General features: G+C 39.0%; 1 protein-coding gene across 3 annotated transcripts; it reads left to right on the top strand.

Moving 5' to 3' along the window:
• Positions 1-1,121: 1,121 nt before the first annotated feature.
• On the top strand, positions 1,122-22,550 carry LOC111583456 (UTP--glucose-1-phosphate uridylyltransferase-like). 3 transcript variants are annotated; one of them, XM_023292574.3, is made up of 10 exons: positions 1,122-1,344; positions 5,990-6,105; positions 8,509-8,616; positions 14,787-14,972; positions 15,089-15,222; positions 17,923-18,220; positions 18,336-18,533; positions 20,432-20,674; positions 21,205-21,309; positions 22,166-22,550. In XM_023292574.3, exons 2-10 carry the CDS (start codon positions 6,007-6,009, stop codon positions 22,271-22,273), a joined length of 1,479 nt encoding a protein of 492 aa, XP_023148342.1. In that variant the 5' UTR covers positions 1,122-1,344; positions 5,990-6,006; the 3' UTR covers positions 22,274-22,550. The 3 variants fall into 3 exon arrangements, with proteins under 3 accessions (XP_023148342.1, XP_023148343.1, XP_023148341.1); XM_023292575.3 differs by having other exon boundaries at positions 1,122-1,429; XM_023292573.3 differs by lacking the exon at positions 1,122-1,344 and adding an exon at positions 4,456-4,678.
• Positions 22,551-22,835: the final 285 nt, after the last annotated feature.

The raw sequence follows: 22,835 nt of genomic DNA, 5'->3' as shown, positions 1-22,835 counted from the left end.
TCATTTATGCATTTAGTTACTCAGTTATTTACTCATAATCAATTACATTTCAAAGATAGGTGTTTTTTTTTTTTTACCTTAGTATAGGAAATCAACAAGGGAACGAGTCCAGAGAAGGTAAAAATGGATGTCAAATGTAAAAAAATTACAAATATAGCAAGGCTGCAGTGCGAGGAAACATGAGGTACATTTACTGCAAGTTACATTCATTTCAGTAGAGGATACATAATTATAATTATTCATAGTTTATAGCACTCAGTGAATAAATGAATAATTAAAGGACTACAGCCATTGGCTCTGGGAAAATATGCAGCTGTTATACTTTATATTACATCAATATAACAGTAAAATTTTGCTGCTGTTAACTTTTGTTGATCATTTTCTCATTAATTGAGAAAACATACTTCTCAATTAATTTTCTGAGTGACTGAATGACTGTTAAACATCAGAAAAAATACCCTGTGAGTAAGCGACACCTTATTATATATAGGCTACAACCAACAGACAAACTTCAGAATGATTCATTCTTCTAAGTGTGCGGAGCAATGTCTCAAATGTTTAGCATTTCTGATTTATGAAAAAACAGACTCACTCACTGGAGCATTTAAACTGAAAAGGTGAGGAGTAAATTGTGTTTAGCTATACATAGCTATAGCGCTGTCACTACTGTTTGATTTTTACTTCTTTTTCAATTCAATTCAGTACAGTTTATTTTTTTTTCAGTTTGTGACAGCAGTGTTTGCAGTTTCTCTTTGCAACAACTAACAGAAATTAATCTGAAATCTCAAAAATGGACCAACATTCAGATTTTAGTCCTAATTCAATTGGGACCAAATGTATAGTTACAGCATTTTCCCCTGGAAAAGCTTAAATAAAAGCTTTGAATGATAATGTATTCTTGTAACGGGAGTAATGGTGAAATCTGACGACATGTAGGGAAAAGTGCGTGTTTGTTGTGGTAAAAATAGAAAGTGAGTGAAGACGTCTTTTAAGGAAGCTACAGGTGAGACCAGGCAGAGTGGGCGGGTCGTGTTGGCAGCTCATTCTGATTGACAGGCGTCTTCAGCCAACAACCGCTTTGCTTTGCTGCTCGGCCGCTACGTCACTTACCTTCGGAGAGGCGGGTGGGCTCGCGCTGCAGCGGCGGCAGGCTAAGTTGTCTGTCAGCTAACAGCTAACGGCAGGAGGATGAACTTACAGCGAACTTACTCCGTCTAACTCCGTTTACTTTGTCCCAAAACCGAGTCCTCCAGCTCGGAGCGCTACTTTGTCCGGTCCGAGGCTGTCCGTGTTGTCCTCCGGTGCGTTATTGAGGCTCCCCCGTTACTTTGACAGGGTGTTCAGGTGGGTAAAGGGCTTCGTCAGACAGAGCTGTGGCTGTTCGTGCATGAAGAAAAGCTGGTCCGAAACAAAATTTGTGGGGTGGAATGTAAGTGGAAATTCAAAAAAGCACTGAAATATGTCTGTCTGCTAGCATGAAGCTGCTTCTCCCCCCGTCTGTGTGTGTGTGTGTGTGTGTGTGTGTGTGTGTGTGTGTGTGTGTGTGTGTGTGTGTGTGTGTGTGTGTGTGTGTGTGTGTGTGTGTGTGTGTGTGTGTGTGTGTGTGTGTGTGTGTGTGTGTGTGTGTGTGTGTGTGTGTGTGTGTGTGTGTGAGAGAGAGAGAGAGAGAGACTTCCCACACCAAAAAGTACAAACTATCCACCAACACTTACTTCCACAAAACCATACTGAAATGTAGTGATTGTGTATGTGTAGTAAATAAATGAATTATAGCATGTGAAACTGAATATAATGTAAAAAAAAAACAAACAAAAATAATAATTTTATAGCGCCACTTATTTTGTGATAGGGCTGCATATTGCTTTACAACACAGACCATGTGCACAACTAAAACTTGAGTAAGTTTACTGTGGATTTAATTTTGCTTTACATGACATTGAAAACACCTTAAGACAAGATATAAAAGAAGTGCCAGGATATCAAAACATAAATGTGAGTATGCAACAACAACAACAAAAAAACTAAAATAAGACAATAAAATAATATTAACATTCTGAACTAGTAAAATCTAAATTAAAAAGCAGTAGAAGTTCTAAAAAATAGAACAAGTTGTATTTGTGTGAGTTTTGAGTGGTAAATCATGACTTTTCTTACCCAGCGGTGTACTGTGATAGGCCAAGGGTTACTTAAATAAAGGGAACAAACCCTCATGAGTCCTTCAACCACATCTTGACAAAGTGCATATAAAAGACTTGTGCTTAACCTTTTCTCACAAGTGGAATCTTCACCTTTGATCTTCACGCACGAGGAAAAAGGTCAAGTGAAAGGGCACCATTAAGGCCTCCCAGAGGAAGTTATTTTACATGGAAGCCATTCAAACACCAGGATACTGACATTTCTGACAATTGCAACTGAATGAAACACCAATGTAGACTGCAAAGTGATCAAATTTGAGGTGTAACAAAGAAATGGAAGAAACAATGTGCAATTTATAAAATAGTTAAGTTAGATGGTTCAAGAACTTTAAGTCATTTATAAGAAAACGACTTCACAGCTTCCACTGTGAAAATTTGCCACAGATAATTGTCATCTCATCTAAAAAATAGTTTTTGTGTTAAAATTACAATCATCAGACTGGTGGTAGTTGAATGATCTGTTGTTAAAATTGTTCCAGATTAAGTTTTTATTTGAAAACTTTTCAGTCATTGCTGTAGATGTATTTGGTGTAGAGGTAAATTTGCCATTTTAGGATCAAAACTAGTGCATGATGCTATTTTTTGCAGCAACATTTGCAAATTTGACCACACTGATAACATTCTCTACTGTGAACTAGGGGAAATTTAATAAATTAAGTTCATGAAAGATAAACTTCGTTCATTTCTGATTGATTGATTTATTTTTTGGTGAATATGGTAAAATGTGTTTTTGTATATTTTATTGCTCATATTATCATAGAATACAAGGACCATCATCAGAAGATAATAATCATCACAGAGACGTATAATTACAATGTTGTAACTGCATTTGATTTTATTTCCTTGAAGTAGATTTTGCTCTTTGCTGTTGATGTGCTGTGATGCCATTACAATGAGGCAATAATACCTTATTTTGAAAAATTAAAACATGTTTATTCTTCAAAATTAAATGTTCATTTAACAAAAGAAGCCAAAATTCTTAAAAAATAAAAGCTTCCATGCAATAACACTGCAGTAAATCAATCAAAATTAGCAAAATCTACATTGAAATCAATAAGTATCAGATAAAAGAAGTTCACTGTAGCAAGACTATGAACCTTTTTAACCCTGAAAGACCCAAATATAGAAAAAAATTGAGCAATAAATAAAACTAAAAATATAAATAATAATAAATAATAAATAAACCCAAAATATAGAAGAAAATTATATATATATATATATATATATATATATATATATATATATATATTCCAAAAAATATTCCAATTACTATCATGTAAGATAAAAGGAAGCAACAAATTCTCACGTCTGATGAGCTTAAACCATAAAATATTTGTGTCATCTACGAATAGATGATGTTGCTAATCATTTCAGCATAGATTGTTGGGTCCTGGTGGACAGTACTGGCAAACACATTGTATAAATGATAGAAATGTTGGTAATTTCTTGTCATTAGTAAATGCTGGATGACGTCCCTAAACGTCCATATATTTCATGCTGTCGACAGAATGATCATAAAATAAAATTAATAAATGACACTACCGTTCAAAAGTTTGAGGTCACCCCGACAATTTCATGTTTTCCATGAAAACTCACACTTTTATTCATGTGCTAACATAACTGCACAAGGGTTTTCTAATCATCAATTAGCCTTTCAACACCATTAGCTAACACAATGTAGCATTAGAACACAGGAGTGATGGTTGCTGGAAATGTTCCTCTGTACCCCTATGTAGATATTCCATTAAAAATCAGCTGTTTCCATCTAGAATAGTCATTTACCACATTAACAATGTCTAGACTGGATTTCTGATTCATGTAATGTTATCTTCATTGGGAAAAAATGCTTTTCTTTCAAAAATAAGGACATTTCTAAGTGGCCCCAAACTTTTGAACGGTAGTGTACCTTCTGTGCTGTATTAAAAAGTCATGTTTGGTGATTCTGTACAAACCCTGTAAATGACTTCCTGAATGAAGTTATTCATCTGTTGTTTGAGTAAGTGATTAACCAAGTTATTGTTTCAGCATTAACTAAAGTGTCTTGTGACATTTAAAAACAAGCTGCCTTTAAAGTGCTGTGGAGTGTGTGAGCTGCAGGTCAGGGTTTCTTGTGGGCAGGACAGTGATACTGCCACCCTGCACACATTGTTATACACACTCACACAAACGCACTCATACCACGGCTGTGTGTGATTGGTGTGTGCGTCTGTGGGCAGGCCTTGTGTTGAGCTCAGGGTCGGCGCTGCAGATCGGTGAGCTTCCTCTGAGCTGAGGATGAGGAGGACTTGTGCTGTTCTCTGACAGCTGCTGTCTTTGGGTTTTTCTTTGGGACCATTTTTCACTTTTTAACAAATACATGGACTCACTGTGAAGTGACACATCTGCCAACCAAACGCTGCCAGCTGCCCCCTTTCTGCAAATCTTATCATTACTGTTTCTTGTTCTTTAAGCAGACTGTGCTAAAATGTCTCTCACTGTAGCTGGTAAGTTCACATCTTGGTTCAAGTTTGGTTGGTTAAAGGACATCTCTGAGTGTGATTCTGTTTTCTTTGATATTTGTTGTCAGTGTCGGTGGTTGAATTTTTGATTGTGCCTGTAGTCTGGCAGCCATTCAGACATAATGTTTGACAAAATTTAGTAAAAAAGAATCTTCGAAAAGTATTTGATGTACAATTGTCTTCAAGTGACTCGACCTCAACTTTAACACTGACACAAAGACTTTCACATTGATGTGAGAAAACTCTATAAGCACACCCTGTGTTGCTGTTTTGCAGTGTGCTGGCATTTTTTTTTCATGTTTGTGGCTTCTTTTTAAAGTGGTGTGTTAGAAATATTGTCTGCCACCCACTGAATCTCATTGAATGTCTTGAATAATGGCGTTTGAATGAAGGTAAAGATAAAGATATCTCCAAAGGACAGGGGATATGTTATTTAGAAGCCGAGTATTTTAACAACTAGACAGTTTGCTTTGACTCGGAGGTTGTTCAAGGTCGACTTCAATGTATTTCGACTGCAGTAGTTTTACCTTCACATTTTTATGTCAGATTAGGACAAATATTCTGATTATTTTGTTAAATCTTATGTATCACCCAGGTATCTTATTCACCGGACAGTGAACTCGCTAGATTGGTTCAAAAAAGAAGAAAAAAAGTCAAAATTTCTTTTCTTTTAAAGCCCTTTTGATTTCTAGATCTTTGAAGGTTTTAAAAAGTCTGAGAGATATATTTTGGGTGAAAAAATCTTACAGTGTCAATGTTTTTATGCTCGACTAGGTGCATGGATGCATTTCCAACTTCCTGTTTTATGGAAATGCAAAAAATTCAAAACAAAAATTGGTTTCAATGCTGTAACTATTCTGGCATGTGTCGAAACTATTATTATTTTTACACAATAGTGACACAAGTAATAAAAATTGCTCAAGCACATGTCTTTGGCCTTCAGTGATGTTAGTTTTCTATCAGTCATTGGCTAATATAAATGCAGATGCTGACCTATTAGTGTTAGCCATTAGTTCAAAGCATAAAAAAATGGCCCACTATTCAGGCTATAGTTAAAACTTTTTTGATTTTCCTTTAAATTTTAGTCATTTTAAATCTGACAAAGTAATTGTAAGGAGAATCCAGATCACGAGAGTTTAATCAATAACAAAAACTTTCAGGGTTCTTAATATCCATCATGTTTGTCTTTGAGATCTTTCAAATCTATTTTAGCAACAGGATGTGACTTCAAACTTCTCTGGATTTGTTCTCTATCGAAAGGAGAAATTAAAAGGACATCTGTTTGCCTGTTTGCAGATCTGACCAGAGGAGCGATGACAGAGTTCCAGGAGAAGCTCCGTCAGCAGCACGAGGAGTCGATGCACCGCGAGCTGGAAGCGCTGCTCTCCACAGCCAACAAGGTCGAAGCCGAGGTGGGAAAACCTTCCAAACATCCCAAGAAATGACAGACGTTTAGCACGTCCACGGGAATGAAATTATTGCTTTTTTTCTCAGCTTTATTTAGCTTTGTGTTGTAGGTAATGCTGTACTTTGACCTCATATTTTTCAATACATATATTAGTCTTTTGTTAAGGTTTGCATTCACTGAGTTGTAAGCTGATAATACCAGAAAAAAAACTCCTTTTGCAAACATCCCTTATCTAGTGTTTTTAATGTTGCAAAAGTAATCTGTTCTTTTAAGGATGGGCCTCTGAGATCAATGACAACCTCCATATCTCTTAGTTTCTATCTTCTCAACTGGAGGATCAGAATCCAATTGATTTTATTTATTTACCTGGTCCATTTCTGTTTAATTGCTGGTGGCTTCATTCATCTGTTACATACATAGTACAAATATTTGTACCCTATTGCATACACAGAGTCCAGTAGGTCATGCAAACACGTGGTACACACGCTCTGTTACGAGAGTTTGGCCGGTTGGGGAACTTCAGGTGAACAACCCAGAGGTCCTGCAAATCAGCACAGACACACATGAATAAATACTTCTATAAACTAAATACTACTGCAGTGAGTATGAGTAAGAATATAAAATCTGATGACAAACTAGAGACTAATACCGTTCAGCTACAGCAGGTGATCAGAGTACAGCAAGAAAAAAAATACTTTATAACAGACCTGAAACTTTCACCTCATTTTTGTCCCTTCATTGACGCCACGTCTCCCTTAGAAAGCAGTCATTCAGTAATTTGTCTGGCAATGACAAGGACCTACTGATACAACAGTAAATCTGGTAGTATTCAGTAATTTGTTACTGTCAGTCAATCCCATTATAAAGCAAACAATGAAATACAAGTACTGCACTAGAGCACCAAATGTGTATTAATCTGCTGCTGAATGTGGTCTACAGTAAATTCAGTATTCCCTTCTGTATGCATAAGACCAGGGCTGCACCGTGGCTTGGTGGTTAGTACCTTTGCCTTGCAGCTAGAAGATCCCTGGTTCACGTCCTGGCCTGGGCCTGGGATCTTTCTGCATGGAGTTTGTATGTTCTGCCTGTGCATGTGTGGGTTTTCTCTGGGTTCTCCAGCTTCCTCCCACAGTCCAAAAACATGCTGAGGTTAATTGGTAAATTTAAATAGTCTGTAGGTGTGAATGTGAGTGTGATTGTCTCTATGTGTAGCCCTGTGATAGACTGTTACCTGTCCAGGTGTCCTCTGCCTTCACCCTAAGTCAGCTGGGATAGACTCCAGCCCCCCATGACCCTAATGAGGATAAAGTGGTGTATAGATAATGGATGGATGGATGAACAAGACTTGTTAAAAAATTACCATGACCAGCTGGAAATTATATACGTCAGAGTTCCATTCCTACGGTGTGACGTAAGTCGATTTTCGCCCGAAATCAGAACTCTGGTGAAAATGTAAGCCAAGCTGTTACATGCATCACGATATCGATCAGTTTATACATTTGTACAGCTACCGTAACGACAAACGGTTGTTAGCTCACACTGAAACACAACTCAGTAGGAAAACACCGGCGAAAATGTGAACAAAGCCCTTATGTGCATCACTGTTCACGTCCATGGAGATGGCATTCCTTTTCTTCAAAGCATCAGAAGACTCTGACTTGCTCTTGGGAGCCATAATGAAGTTAGCGAATGTAGCATAATCTAATGTGGTGGCAAATGTAAACTAGTTCCACTGAACAAGTTCTGACGTAACGACGAAACGCCATACATTAAACCGAGGACTGGCCCATTCCAACATAACAGTGAACTGATGTAAGTCGAGGACGATGTAAACCGAGGCCCTCCTGTATTTAAAAATGAAATGATCATGTCTACATTAGAACCAATGGGCTCAGTTCTAAGACACATACACATCGTAGGGAAGTCAGAAAATATATCGAGACAGAGTGACATACTGTTGGTTTGGGGCTTTTAAAACCATTTGTTGACAAAATGTAAAATACAGAAAATTTTGAAAAACAGCAGCCTTTTCGTTTCATTTCTAAATGTCCACTGATACATAATACAGTCCTTCATTATTTCTTTTTTACTTCCCATCAAATAATTTGACCTCAGCTGCTGGTAGACAATTTGGGATATTTATTTATTGTTTATTATAGTAAAGGCAGCATACAGAGAGACATTATTCTAAATGTCTCATTGTAATGTGTTAATGTTTTATTCTCTTTAAACAAAACAGACAAAGTAAAAGTCAAAACAGGTGTAGTTAAAAGTACATTCTGCAGACGTTTGCCACAAATGTTTATAGTGTTCAGATCTGTTTTCGATCTTTATCGCAGTAGTTTGGTGTGAATGTTTAGTGTTTCTGACATTGAATAAAGGTGATATTTGGTTTGTTCTGTTTCAGATCTCCAGAAAAGATTTTGATGGCTTTAAGAAGATCTTCCACAGATTTCTGCAGGTCAAAGGTCCGTCAGTTGACTGGCCAAAGATCAACCGGCCACCGGAGGAATCGGTAAGCACCACATTTCTGTTGCAATCTAAAATCAGTGTTCATACTAAAGCCCAGTTGAGGCTCATGAGGTCATATTAAAGGTCTTCATTGGTCCACTCAGTTCCTCTTCTCTATGACTTGACATGTGCAGCACACAGCAGGAGATCAGATGTGTCTGCTGTAGGTGAGGGGTAGACCTGGGTAGAGCATGCAGAAAGTAGCACATGATGCAGAAATTATGCTGCGGTCACGTAATCTGGTAATAAACAACCAAATTGTCCTTGTTGTTAAACTTTTTCATTGGTGTCTTCATGTAAAGAACCCTTCTTCTTCACCCCTGGATGTTTATTTATTTTGGCTTTTTACCAGTCACATGATAGAAATGCATCTACTCATCCACTCCCTGTGGATTAGGGTTAACCTGATGTATTTGTGAGGGTCGATACTGATCATTAGCAGTTAAGTGCACCAAAACCAACATTTCTAACTGATACATATTTGCAGTAAAAGTGAAAATCTTGGTGTAGAAGTTTAGAATACCAAAAAACAAATTTTTGTTGATGTGCCTTGATTTATTCATTTTTTTAAACATATGTTTAATTAAAAGAGAACTTTTTAACACCTATCCTTCAGCATTGATTATTTGGATGTGCATTAGTGGAATGCACAGAGTGGTGAATGCAGGTAGATAGAGGGGCATGGGAGCCAAAGTCGTTTATAATTAGTTTATTTTATCAGATATCATTTCCAAAAACTAATGGTACAAATATTTGGACTTGGATTCTTTGGACAGAAATCTACTCTTTTTACAAATGTCCTCAATTAGACATTGTAGGATAAAGTTTGTCTCATGTCCAATCCAACGTACTTGAACATTTTCATTCTCACATGCAGCTCCACTGGGTAATGTCTAGGTAAGAACTGCTGTGTATGCGTGAAAACAGCCGTAGATTGTTATATTACTGCAGGTCTCTGCAAGTTTCTGTGTCACTGTGTCAGATGTTTCATCCAAGCAGACTCTCACTCAGCTTTCATGTTCTGTGTCTGCATTATTTCAAAAGAAGCTCTTTTTCTCTCCACAGATAAAGGTACATATACCCAAATTTTACCTTAGATGTAGTATAACACAATAGATTTCCTGTAAATGGCATCCTAGCAGGTAATCTAGCCAAGGGAGCAACTCTGTGTTTGGAGTCTTGCCCAAGGACACTTCCACATTTAGACAGAAAGACTAAACTGCAGCCACGTGATTAGAAGATAACTTACTTTCATTCCTGAATAGAATAGAATAGAATAGAATAGAACAGCCTTTATTGTTATTGTACACAAAATTGTACAACGAAATTAGCAATATGCATACATAATAAAAATAATAAATAGAAAGACACTCATATTATTATAGAAAGTTGTCCAGAAGTATCTGTTATTTGAACAAACCTGAAAGGTGCAGGTAGATTTCAAGCTGGTTGAACAGCTGTTTCATGTACACTTTAATGTGCTATATTTATGTGTTTATGTATCTTTACTGTCTGATATCCAGAAAAGGCAAAACAAAAAAAATTCCAATTCCAATTCCATTCAGTCAAATTCAGTCAGATTTATGTGTTACATCTTGTTTTTGAACAGGTACATAAATATTTATTAACTATCTGTAACAATAACAATAAAACCTTGTGGTTTTAAGCAGCAGTTAGCGTTGGAGGTATTTATTGACTTCTGGGAGAAGTGACTGCAGGCAGCATCTCGACAGTTCTCAAATCATACTGTGGTTGTTGGTTTAAGCTTGATCCTAACTGTTCTGTCATCCAAACCCAGTCAACTAGAGGAGGAGGAGCTAACTGCCATATTAGCTCACAAGATGCAATACAGAAATCTAACAGCTTAGGAGAGTTTACTTCTTAACATTTAAAGCAGTTTAGGCTCGAGTGTCCAGTCTTTGTGCTAACTACAACACAGCCTGACTCTCTACGGAGCTTCTGGTCTGTCTTCAGTGGATTTCTCAAACCGTGGGGCTTCTCCTTTAAATGATTCAACGACTACAATGTGGAGATGTGTGTCGTACTTCAGAAACAAGCTAATGTAACCAGATCTGCGGACAGAACATTCAGGCTAAAGCCAACTATTTATCAGCATGCTGACATTTCTCTCTCTCACCCACACACACACACACACCCACCCACACACACACACACACACACCCACACACACACACACACACACACACACACACACACACACACACACACACAGTCTTTTGGTACGGTGTTCCTAAAATACCCAGCTGACTAAAGGTTAGGACTAAGAATAGTCTGACCGCCGCAGCATTTCAAAGTCTGGTTTTAGGACGGTGATTCCAGAGGGCGGGCCGACGCTGACATTTGTCTCCTGCAGGTCTCTGGACATTGCTGGACAGCTGCTCGTTTTCACATCCAACTAGTTTAATGCCACAAGACATCGCTATAGTTATGAAGTCTGTTTAAAGAATATGAAACATTGTTTCTTGAGTTACTTCAGCAAGACACAAACAAATGACAGTTTTTGGCCGCTGCCATCATATGTGACATTCCACTTCAAAGAGAATTTCAAAGACATATGTAAAGGGTTTTTTCATAGGCAAGTATTTCAAACAGGTGTCTGATCTGAGCCATTAGCTTGTTTGTGATTTTGACAGACAAAGCAGCAATCAACCTCTATTCCAAAAATGTTCATTATTTCTTTAGCAACCTGTTGCCAACAGGGTAGAATTAAAAGACAAACGTAGATAAGGTTAGCCATTTTTTAAATCACATTCATCCTTTTTGTGATATTCTCTGTGAATAGTCACAAGATGTTGTCTTGTGTTTTTCCAACAGAACATTTAGCGGGACCCGGAGCCAGCAGTTTTAGTTTGACTTCATCCTCAAGTATCTGCAGGCTTGATTTTAACATTTTGTATTCTATTGCAAGTTCACGATATTCCATGTTTATCTTTAGTCTTGAGTGCATCAGTAAATAAACTGGACAGGTTAGGTTCACTCTCTGACCTGGAGATTCACTTGAAGTCAGAATTCACAATTCCATAGATTTTGTGTTCGCTAACCCTTGTTTGTCAGGTTAATTTTGACATCAAACTTATGCATGACACAAGTAATTAATTGTAAAAACATCACCAAACATTTACAAAATGAACACCCATTTGATGTACAAATATTTCTTTAACAAACATGTATTCTATCTTTACATTATGTTTAGGATCTTCTCCATTTTGATGCTGTCCTGTTGTCCTCCAGCCTCAGTTGACAGAATGATTATTGATGGTTTGAGCTGTTAAACCTGCTTTTAGCTGTCTTAGGTAACATTAACCTACAAGTTCATGCACGTCAGTCAAGTTGAGGTCAGTACTAAGATCAGTAGCTTGAATGAGGGTTCATCATCAGGCAAGATGTCAATCAGTCAAACTTTATTATATAGCACTTTTCATATAATTAAAATGCAACACAAAGTGCTTTACAATATTGAAAAACATTGAAAACAAGAAAACCCATCCCTTCCTCCCTCCCTGTGACACTGATAAATCACCAATTTTCTTAAATAGTGAGTTTACTCAAATAACAGCACCTCAGTGCCACACATATGCACTGCACAAAACAATAGAAAACTTCAAAAATCATCAGTGTGAGATAATAAATAAAAGCAATAAATAAAAGTTAATCATTGGTGACTTCAGCCAAACCAGATTTGTTATTGAGAACTCTTGTCTTCTAGATGCAGATAATTATGACAAATAGAAACTAACTGGCTACGTGCTGCGAGGGACACACAAAAAAAACAAAAACAAAAATGCATTATGATATGATTCTGATCAGAGTCAGGAGGAGAGTTAATAACAAACCAACAACAAACCAAGTAGCTGTTGTAGGATGTTTGTTACACCATCAGAGTCAACATGCTGCTGTAACATAGTAACATAGTGTGGATTACATAATCTTACACACACACACACACACACACACACACACACACGGTTGTGTTGCATGGTGCTGTTTATGTCCTGCTGCTTAGGTTTAAGTCATCTAGAGTTTCATCTAAGTCACACTCCACTCATATAGTATAGCTTAAAACGAGTCATCTTCTCTTACTGGAATGTACTATTTCAAAATGGAAACACCAACATCAAAACTAAAAAAAAACAAAACAAACATAATAATCAGTCACAGTTTATTCTAGTGTTGAAATTTAGGTCCTTTAACCCTTTTCTGGACTGCTTTCACAACTCTAGCTGTTTTCTTCTTTTTATTGTCACACCTTGTTTTTCTTTTCTTGTTTCTTTTAAACTGAAATTAAACAGCGGATCCATTTAGACACGCTTTTCAGTCCATGCCTAGTATAACTATATGAAGTTATTTAATGTTCTGTTATAATACATGTGCACGAAGAGTTACAGTATGTCATTTACATTTTCATTTGAACAATGTTAGTACTTTACATTTGATACAACTAAACCATTATGTCATCATGAACAAGGGTGTTGCTGCATTCATGTAACACTTGTTTTTGTCATAATTCATGGAGGTAAACAACATGTGAACAGTCAGTGCTGCAGTGATCTGCACATCTGAAGCTGTTATTAATCCTGTTGTTTTATTGAAATCTGCTAGTTTACTTATACTTGGATCAAAATGGTGACTCCAATAGGTGGGAGGCCGATGGCTGCCCTCCTTCTGCTGGAAAATCCTCCCAGTTTTGTCTTCCCGCTGTTTACAACAGTTACTTCCCTGAATTGTTTGACTTCTAGTCTTTCGCTGTAGAATATGTTATTATTATTATTATTATTATTATTATTATTATTATTATTATTATTATTATTATTATTATTATTATTATTATTATTATTATTATTATTATTATTATATAGTTTGCTGTGTGAAATGACCTTAGATGTCTTATGTCGGGAATTGGAGTTAAATAAATGAAACTAAATTGAATTAAAGATTTACTCAGTGCAGGATTCCCAGCAGCTTTCAAGTGTGGAGAGAAACCTTTATTTAAGTAGAGGCTTTTTTTTTTTTTTTTTTTAAAGAAACAGAGTTTCTCAAGTCAAGACAACTCAAATGCATATTTGCTTATTAGAAATGTTGACTGATGGACTTAATGTGACTTGATATTACCTCACTGTACTCTTGGCAGTGGTAACCCTGGCTGACTGTCTGATCAAAGTCAGATCTGGTCGTTTTGTTGCTCAACAGTCTGCTGTCTCCTCTGTAAAACAAACTTAGTTGTTTGCTCAGTCTGACCTCGACCTCAGCCTCCCTCTGTTCACCTGCAGCTTTAATGTCTGTCCTGCTCTGACATCCCACCTAAACATGCTGCTTTATTCACATCATTTCAGCTGGTGTGTTTTTTTTACTAGTGTCCATCACTTCAACACTACTCTCTTGTTTCCTCCCATGATATTTTTTATGTTAATATTTTGAGAATTCATTTTTGTTTTTCGAGTATTTTTTGAGCAATATCCACCAAGGCTTTGAGAATGGCTTCATCTGGTTGATGCCATCTCTTCCAGTTGCAGCTCAGACCACCCAAACATTTGAAGCAGAATGGAGCACAGTGAGAAACGCTTATCCTGATAGGAGCACTAAGCTAAGTTTGGGTCTATAACCGAGGAACCAACCGTAATAACAGAGGACTGATTACTGATTAAAACAAGCTAACCAAGAAGAAAACTGTCTGTGTAAAATGTATTGCCTACCCCACTGACAGCTGAATCAAACAATATTCATGTGACCTGAGTTTCCTGATGAATGAACCCCGTCCAAACAGCCTGTCAATCACAAACAAAACATATCAAACAAATCAGTCATTCTCCAAGCAAACCTCTCCTTAGGACCTAATATTTACTAAATTATACAATTGTTTTCAAAATGACCAACAGCATGCAGGAAAAGTGAATGTAAGTCATCACATAGTAAACTTACTATTTCATAAGAGAAGTTAACACTTTTGAATGGCAGTCTTTTGAGGCCAGAGCTTTTTTGTGGTTTTGTACTTGGAGTTTGTTCTACATTGGCTGAGGTACCTGCTGTTTGAGATGCTCATACGAGGCAGAGCTGATCTGACTAAAAGATCTGAATGAAGCATTAGGGCAGTTAAGGTAATGTGAATGCAGCCTCATTTTCTCGCTAACCTTGCGACTTGCACTGTGCTCCCATCAGATCCAGCCCTACGAGAAGATCAGGGCGAAGGGACTTCCTGACAACATCACTGCCTGCCTCAACAAGCTGGCCGTGGTCAAACTGAACGGCGGTCTGGGAACCAGCATGGGCTGCAAGGGCCCCAAGAGTCTGATTAGCGTCCGTAACGAGAACACCTTTCTGGACTTGACTGTGCAGCAGATCGAGGTACATAAACACCCCAACAAGCAGCTCTGCACCACTCACCCTCAGAGGACAGGTTTGAATCGAGGTTCACATTTTGTCCGCTGTGTTTCAATTTTTTTTCTTTTTTCTCTTCTCAGCACCTGAACAAAACATTCAGCGCCGATGTGCCGCTCGTTCTCATGAACTCCTTCAACACCGACGAAGAGACGAAGAAGATTCTGCAGAAATACAAACACCACAGGGTCAACATTCACACCTTCAACCAGAGCAGGTAACACACACACACACACACACACACACACACACACACACACACACACACACACACACACACACACACACACAAAACTTCTTTGATTATTAATGAATTCAGGAACAGCAGAGTTCTAAAATCTTCCATCTTCTCTACTAAAACAGGAAATCTGTGTGTGTGTGTGTGTTAAGCCCTATTTGCTTGGGATTAGTATTACCTGGGGATCTCTGGTCATTTGTGAATTACTTCAGGACGTCTGTGTTTCTCGCAGTGCTTTCGCACGGGATAAGCAAAGTCTGTATTTCACTCGAATTTACTGACATTACAGCCCGGATATGATGTCAAATCTGTGCAGGTCGCAACATCCGTTGTTGTCATGTCCATGTGCGAAGTGGCCGGCCGCCATGGCCGCTACACGCAAAAAAAAAATACAGACACCAGTCGTGCGAATAAACATTAAAAACATTAAAAGCCTATGTTCTAACAACGCTACTGTTATAGTGTCTCATTGGGTTTGGACACAAAAACCACTTGGTTAGGTTTATGGAAAGCTTGTGGTTCAGGTTAAATGACCACTTTTAATGTGGTATGTAGTTGTCATGGCAATTGTAAATATGTCAAAGTAGTAGCGTGACTTGGGAACAACGGGCAGTGTTGTCGGGATAACGGGCCGTCAGGGCGTTTGTATTAAGCCTGTTGAAAGATAGGCCTAGAAAAATGTTTCTTCCCGCACGCTGCTACGCATGTCATCCATCTCAATATCCTCCCAAATTTCCCTCTTCTTGTTGATCTGATTTTGCCGTTTCTGTGAATGCTCCATAGGCCTGTTGTGTATCGGCCTACTCCTGCATTTGCTCCTAAAATGCTGTCAATAGTTTCTCCAGAATTCAACCGAGAAAGATGTTTAAAAAAAAAAAAAAAAAAAAAAAAAAAAGATGCACAATTAAAAAAAACATCTGCACCGACATGCAGATTTGCACGGGACTAGTATTATCCCAGGATGTCAGTGTTTGGCGTAATATAGTAGGTCATTTGCGGGGGAATTATTACTTTACCAATTACCGACATGGCGCATTCACACGGGATTAAGATCACCGACCTCCTCCACAATTATTACAAATCACCAGAGGTCCCCAGGTAATACTATTCCCGTGCGAATAGGGCTTTAGAATAGAATAGAATAGAATATATACTTTATTGATCCTTCATGGGAAATAAATTTTTAACACCAGCATGTTAACATAGACAACAGACAACAGAGAGCAGAGACGGAGGAGTGAGGGGAGGTGGGACTGAGCTGATGGAGGTCCCAGAGCTGGTGGGGGAGGGAAGAGGGGCAAGCTGGAGAGGATGAAGGTAGAAGTTTGGGTTGGAGGAGGAGGGTGGAAGAGATGGTGGGCCTGGTCTCTCCAGTCTCAGTGTGTGTTGTAGGAGGAATGTAAACAATAATGGTGACGATCACAATGAACTCCCGTGGCAGATAGTCTGATCTCAGACTAACTGCTAACAGTTCAATGTCCTGCTACAGATCTGTTCTCTGATGGTAGCATGTGCAGGGTTACACCATCTGTCCTCCACCTCTCCTCTTACCACACGCTGTGGCGTCCCGGGTCACTCGTATAGTCCGGAAGCCTCTAACTCAGTGTTTTTCTCGTTCATACAGTCTTTCAGCCATATTTCCATGTTAAACATGAGGCTGCCTTCTCAAGCTTCTCCATCTTATTACCCATAGAGCAAACATTTCCATGATAACAGACGGAAGAGCCGTCTATAAGCCTCTACAAATTATCTCTCCCTTCCTCCTGTTTCTTTTTACTGCACCTCATCTCCCTCTAGGTCACTTTCGTAGAAATTCGTCTGGAAAATCAATGAGATCAGAGCCTCCTGTTGGGAGTAAAAAATAGCCGGCTGGCTGCGTTGCTCCACAGGTAGAATTCTACTGAGCAACGGTCTTTTCTGCTCCATTTCCTCTTCTCATTGCTCCAAGATAATCAAAAATAATTTCAATTTAAAAAATCACTTCAATTACCAACAATTGTTAAAAAAAAAAAAAAAAAAAAAGTATGGCACTAAGAAAAAAACACTAAACTGAAAAACACTGGACTAAAGAGCTGCTGTAACAGACTGCTGCATCACTGGCACCCTCTGGTTTTCTTTCAAACTCAAAAAAAAAAAAAAAAAACGTTCATGTTAGTGTGTGTTCTTCAATGATCTCAACAACTGTTCATCCAACCCGTCTCAAACGTGATGTGTGAGTCACTGGCACCTCGAGGAAGTGGAGTTTGAAGCACAGATGTGTATATTAGGGGTCGATAGAGGCCCAAAACTATCAAGCATATTTGCACTATTTGGACTGCTGTTACTCATTTGCACCGTTTTGAATCTTCTGCACTCTATCTGCGGGTCATGTTTACATTCACTCAGTTCTGCTTTCCTTGGTTCTTAGTTGTTACTTGGTTCGAATTTTGCTTTCTAGTTCTTAATTCACTTAGTTTTTGCCTTTTAAAATCTGTTTTAAAAAAATATATATATTTCTAAATGTATGTTTTCAGAACCTTCTAAGTGTTTATTTCATGTGTACAGACAGTAAGGTCATTTTGACCCTTGGTATGTCATCTACATATTGAAGAACTGATAATAAAGCTGACTTTAACTTTGACTTTGACTTTGAAAACTATACCATGTAAATTATTCCTAATTTCTTTCATTTCGGTGCAGATATCCAAGGATAAACAAAGAGTCTCTGCTGCCGATTGCCAGTAATATGGGGATGAGCGGTGAGAATGCAGAGGCCTGGTACCCACCAGGTCACGGAGACATCTACGCCAGCTTCTACAACTCTGGGCTGCTTGACAAACTCATAGCCGAAGGAAAAGAGTACATCTTTGTGTCCAACATCGACAACCTGGGAGCCACCGTCGACCTCTTCATCCTCCAGCACCTGATGAGTCAGCCGGCCGACAGACGCTGTGAGTTCATCATGGAGGTCACAGACAAGACCAGAGCTGACGTCAAGGTGGGTGCAGTTCACGGTGCCATTCCTTTATCCATGTGGGTTTCATATCCAAGTGGAAGGAGGTTCTGCTTGACCTCTGCAGCCTCTCTCAGTACTTCCTGTTTCCTCTCTGCAGGGTGGTACTCTGATCCAGTACGAGGATCATCTGAGGCTGCTGGAGATCGCTCAGGTCCCAAAGGCCCACGTAGACGAGTTCAAGTCTGTAACCAAGTTCAAGATCTTCAACACCAACAATCTGTGGATCTCTCTTCCTGCCATCAAGAGGCTGCATGAGAAGAACGCCATGGATCTCGAGATCATCGTCAACCCAAAGGTGGGAAACACTTTCTCCTTAAATGTTTAAGATTTTTTGACACTCTGGAGGCCTTTAAGCTGTTAACACAGATTTAAAGCAGCTCACGCTTCATTTTCAGGGTTTTCTAATCATTTCCTCCAACTAATGAATTCCAGACACAGTGTTTAATTGCAGAACACTCTGCTGAAGTGCATTTTCACAAACAAGAGTAAAAGTCCTGTGTTCAAAATCCTACTGAAGTTGGATGTGCTTTAAATATGAAAGGCAACAGAAGTCCTTTTCTAGTAAATGTCTGGTGTTTTATTATCATCATGGCTTCAGTCTGGATTCAGCTTTTTTACTGCTGGAGGTGAAACTACTTGTAAATATTTCACACAAGATCATACAATAAATCTGAGTGAGCATGAGGTGATAAATAGGAGAGAAAGGGGGAAAAAAGGCAGACATTTTGGTAAAGTTGTTGGTTTCATGGGACTTTTTTTTATAATCATTGGATTTTAGTATTTTACTTTAGTTTAAAGTTTGCTCTGCAAAAGTTACTTGTAAAAATTGTGTGAATTGATTTAAACTTTGGCAATGTTTTTATGAGCTTATGTTGTTTTTTACTCCACCAAGGAATGTGGCGGAGTTATGTGACAATCAACGTTGGTTTGTCCATCTGTCTGTCTGTTAGCAACATTACTCAAAAACGGACAAATAGATTTGGATGAAATTTTCAGGGAAGGTCAGAATTGAAACAAGGACCAAGTGATTAGATTTTGGCAGTGATGCGGCTTGTAGTCTGGATGCATGGATTGTTAAAAGATTTCTGTATCATTGCGAGATAGCGGCACGGTGTGACTGTAACTATGACAACAAGTGAACACGACGTCAGCTGCCTGCTGATGATCACATGATTGTGATCCTACTACAAATCCACTGCTGAGGACTTATCGGGACGTATCTGTCAGAAATGATGCAAGGAACATCCATCCATCCATTATCTATACACCGCTTAATCCTCATTAGGGTCGCGGGGGGGGGCTGGAGTCTATCCCAGCTGACTGAGGGTGAAGGCAGGGGACACCCTGGACAGATCGCCAGTCTGTCGCAGGGCTACATACAAAGACAAACAATCACTCTCACATTCACACCTACGGGCAATTTAGAATGATCAATTAACCTCAGCATATTTTTGGACTGTGGGAGGAAGCCGGAGTACCCGGAGAGAACCCACGCATGCACAGGGAGAACATGCAAACTCCATGCAGAAAGATCCCGGGAAAGCCGGGACGCGAACCAGGGATCTTCTTGCTGCAAGGCGAAAGTGCTAACCACTACACCACTGTGCAGCCCATGCAAGGAACAGTTAATTAAATTATGGAGTTCTCTCTGAGTCCCATCAATTTCCACTGCCTGCTACATATTTAGGTCACGTGATTCGTTATCTGTACATAACGTACACATACATAACACATGCCTGTGCTCAGCGCAAGGTCATTTTGTTCATGGGTACATCTGTATTAAATGGACACATTTTATACTGCCGTGATTTCTGATCATTAATAACTAATAAACAAACAAATGCCGGGACTTACCTGTCAGAAATTATACAGCTGCCTCTCTGAGTGCTTTCTTGATTTAATATAAAATCTTAATCATCTAATAATTAGTCGAAGTATAAAGTAGCATCAAATGAAACATGCCAGTAGGATGAAGTACTTCAGTACTGTATTTAAATGTAGTACTTGAGTTTGTCCTGAAGTTGATTATTTGTGGCCTCTGACGTTTAGTGATGAGCAGCAAACCCTTTACTTGAAAGTGATTTTAAACTTGATTCCGCTGTTGATGTTTGTTAATGATCCAGTTTGAAGTTTTCAGTCCTGCCCCAGCAGCTGCCTTCCTCCTCTGAACTAAACCCTCTGATCTGCCTGCAGACGCTGGACGGTGGTCTGAACGTCATCCAGCTGGAGACGGCTGTCGGTGCCGCCATCAAGAGCTTCGACAACGCGTTGGGGGTGAACGTCCCCCGCAGCCGCTTCCTGCCAGTGAAGACGTCATCAGACCTGCTGCTGGTCATGTCCAACCTGTACAGCCTGGACGCCGGCTCCCTCACTATGAGCAAGAAGAGGGAGTTCCCCACCACACCACACGTCAAACTGGGCAGCTCCTTCACCAAGGTCAGCAAACAGCAAACCTCCTGACAACCTGTTACCTATTCACCTCTTTCTCTAGTACACATCCCCAGGAAAATTGTTTTCTGCTCATCACAGAATAACTTCAGACAAATATTCTGTTTTCTGATATTTATATTATAATTGTTGTAAACAGTTTATCCAGTTTTCATGCCAGGTTGATAACAACTAAAAATTTCCATTATTATTAGGGCTTAATATTGTGAAATGTGTGGTTGTGATGAAGTTCTACCAGGGTTAATGGCTGCACATTTATAGTTTAATCCCTAATTAAAAACTTGAGACCACAGGAAACAACAACAATTTAACCAAAGGAAGTATCAGTATTTGTATTTTATATTTATAGTCAACCTGTTTTAAACTTTGTGGTCCTGTTTAGTAAAAAGCAGCAACATGTTGGGACATACTTTGCGTTTTGTCGCAGCTTGCTCTCACATCAAACTGGTTGATGCGAGTTGTAGCAGAGAGAAGCACTCACTGACTCTCTACAACTTGATGCTGTTTCTGTTGTGCAGGTTCAGGAGTTTCTGGCCCGGTTTGAAAACATCCCAGACATGTTGGAGCTCGATCACCTCACCGTGTCCGGAGACGTCACCTTTGGAAAGAATGTTTCCCTGAAGGTAAACATCGTCTGATGTCAGAGTTTCATCGAGGCTGACTGTTGGTTTCATTCTACATCATGTGAGCTGAACTACAGCAGACATTCTTGGTGATGCTCAGATGATGTTTAGTTTGGGTGTTCTTATGCAGAACAGTTTAGCAAAATAATAATAAAATACCTGCACCACTTTTAGAGCTATCACCGTTATGCACATTTAAAAGAACTAAATGTTGTTTCATGCAGACATACGTGGACAGCAGGTAGCAGATATTACAGTCCAGACGCTATAATGAGCACAGACAGGACAGAAACTACAAATCTGCTGTTTGTGTTGACATCAGCCTGACATCTGCAAACAGCTGCTAGCCTGCATTAGCTACCCAGCAGGGACAATAAATCAAGTACACACATGTCCCCTCACATGTTGTCTCATGTGTCCTAGCTGTGTGACGTAATATCTCATCTACAAACAGATCAGTGAGCTCAAAGTTATCCAGAGGCACCTTTTCATCAACAGTCACAACGCTCCTGTAAGCCGCCTCAGTTTCCATAGACGACATACAATCCTCACTGAACAACACATAACCCCCACACAGACAGGACGCTTAACCTTGAACGATCACTAACTAACACAGCTACTAAGAAAAGGATGAAATGCAAACAATAATGTCAAGACTTGAAGAATAGAAGTTGGATCATTCAAATACAAAAATCGTTCTTTTAGTTTTTTTTTTTATCAGTACGTTGATCTGAACAAACCCTTTAAGAACACTGGTCTAGTTGAATAATTGTCTTGAATATTGAACAGAAGTAGAAACAACAGATCAGATTTCTCTTTAAATGTCAGCTTATCTTCACTCTGTTTCTTTCTTCAGGGAACCGTCATCATCATAGCCAATCATGGTGACCGGATTGATATTCCTGCTGGAGCGATGCTGGAGAACAAAATTGTTTCTGGAAACCTGCGGATCCTCGACCACTGAGGCCTTCTGGGGACAAACGGAGCCAAAAATACTCAGATCCAAAGCCATTTGCACCTTAAGAGATTGAAGATAATTTTCTTCTGCTCACTGAAGAACAGCTGTTACCTAAAACCAGTTTGTGTCAAACTGTAATTTCAATGTAACGTCGTCCTCCTGCCTCCTGCACTGTGCAGACATGCAGCTCATCATGAACAAACCCACTGTTACTGCAGACAATCAGAGTCTGAGCACCGTGCTCGTCTGTTTCTGTGTCAACATAAAAGTACACTCTGGCTCATGTGAGCGTCCTGTGGTCTTTAACTACAAACACTGATGCATTCACTTAACATTTCACTTTTAAATGAGTTAAAGTGACAGTTTTGATTTTTTCAATTCCACAGTGTGACTTAGTTTCTGGTTTTTGAACTGATAGGGGCGGAGTCTGGTGCTGGATTCACAGCAGAGGGCAGATGGGAAGAATAACTGGTGAAATAGTTTCATATCCAATCAGCCACAACCTTGTGACCGCTGACCGGTGAAGTGAAGAGCATCCATCTTGTTCTAATGCAACGTTCTGCTGGGA

This window comes from Amphiprion ocellaris, chromosome 4 (genome assembly GCF_022539595.1).
Source record: "Amphiprion ocellaris isolate individual 3 ecotype Okinawa chromosome 4, ASM2253959v1, whole genome shotgun sequence".
NCBI lineage: Eukaryota > Metazoa > Chordata > Actinopteri > Pomacentridae > Amphiprion > Amphiprion ocellaris.
The sequence above is the reverse complement of the archived record's forward strand: the minus strand, read 5'-3'. Positions and strand labels throughout refer to the sequence as shown.

What these genes read in the sequence shown, in the direction of transcription:
- LOC111583456 (XM_023292573.3), top strand. An exon ending in TGACTGTGCAGCAGATCGAG is followed by an intron (nt 14,973 to 15,088) that starts GTACATAAACAC and finishes TTCTCTTCTCAG; the next exon opens with CACCTGAACAAAACATTCAG. An exon ending in AGACCAGAGCTGACGTCAAG is followed by an intron (nt 18,221 to 18,335) that starts GTGGGTGCAGTT and finishes TCCTCTCTGCAG; the next exon opens with GGTGGTACTCTGATCCAGTA.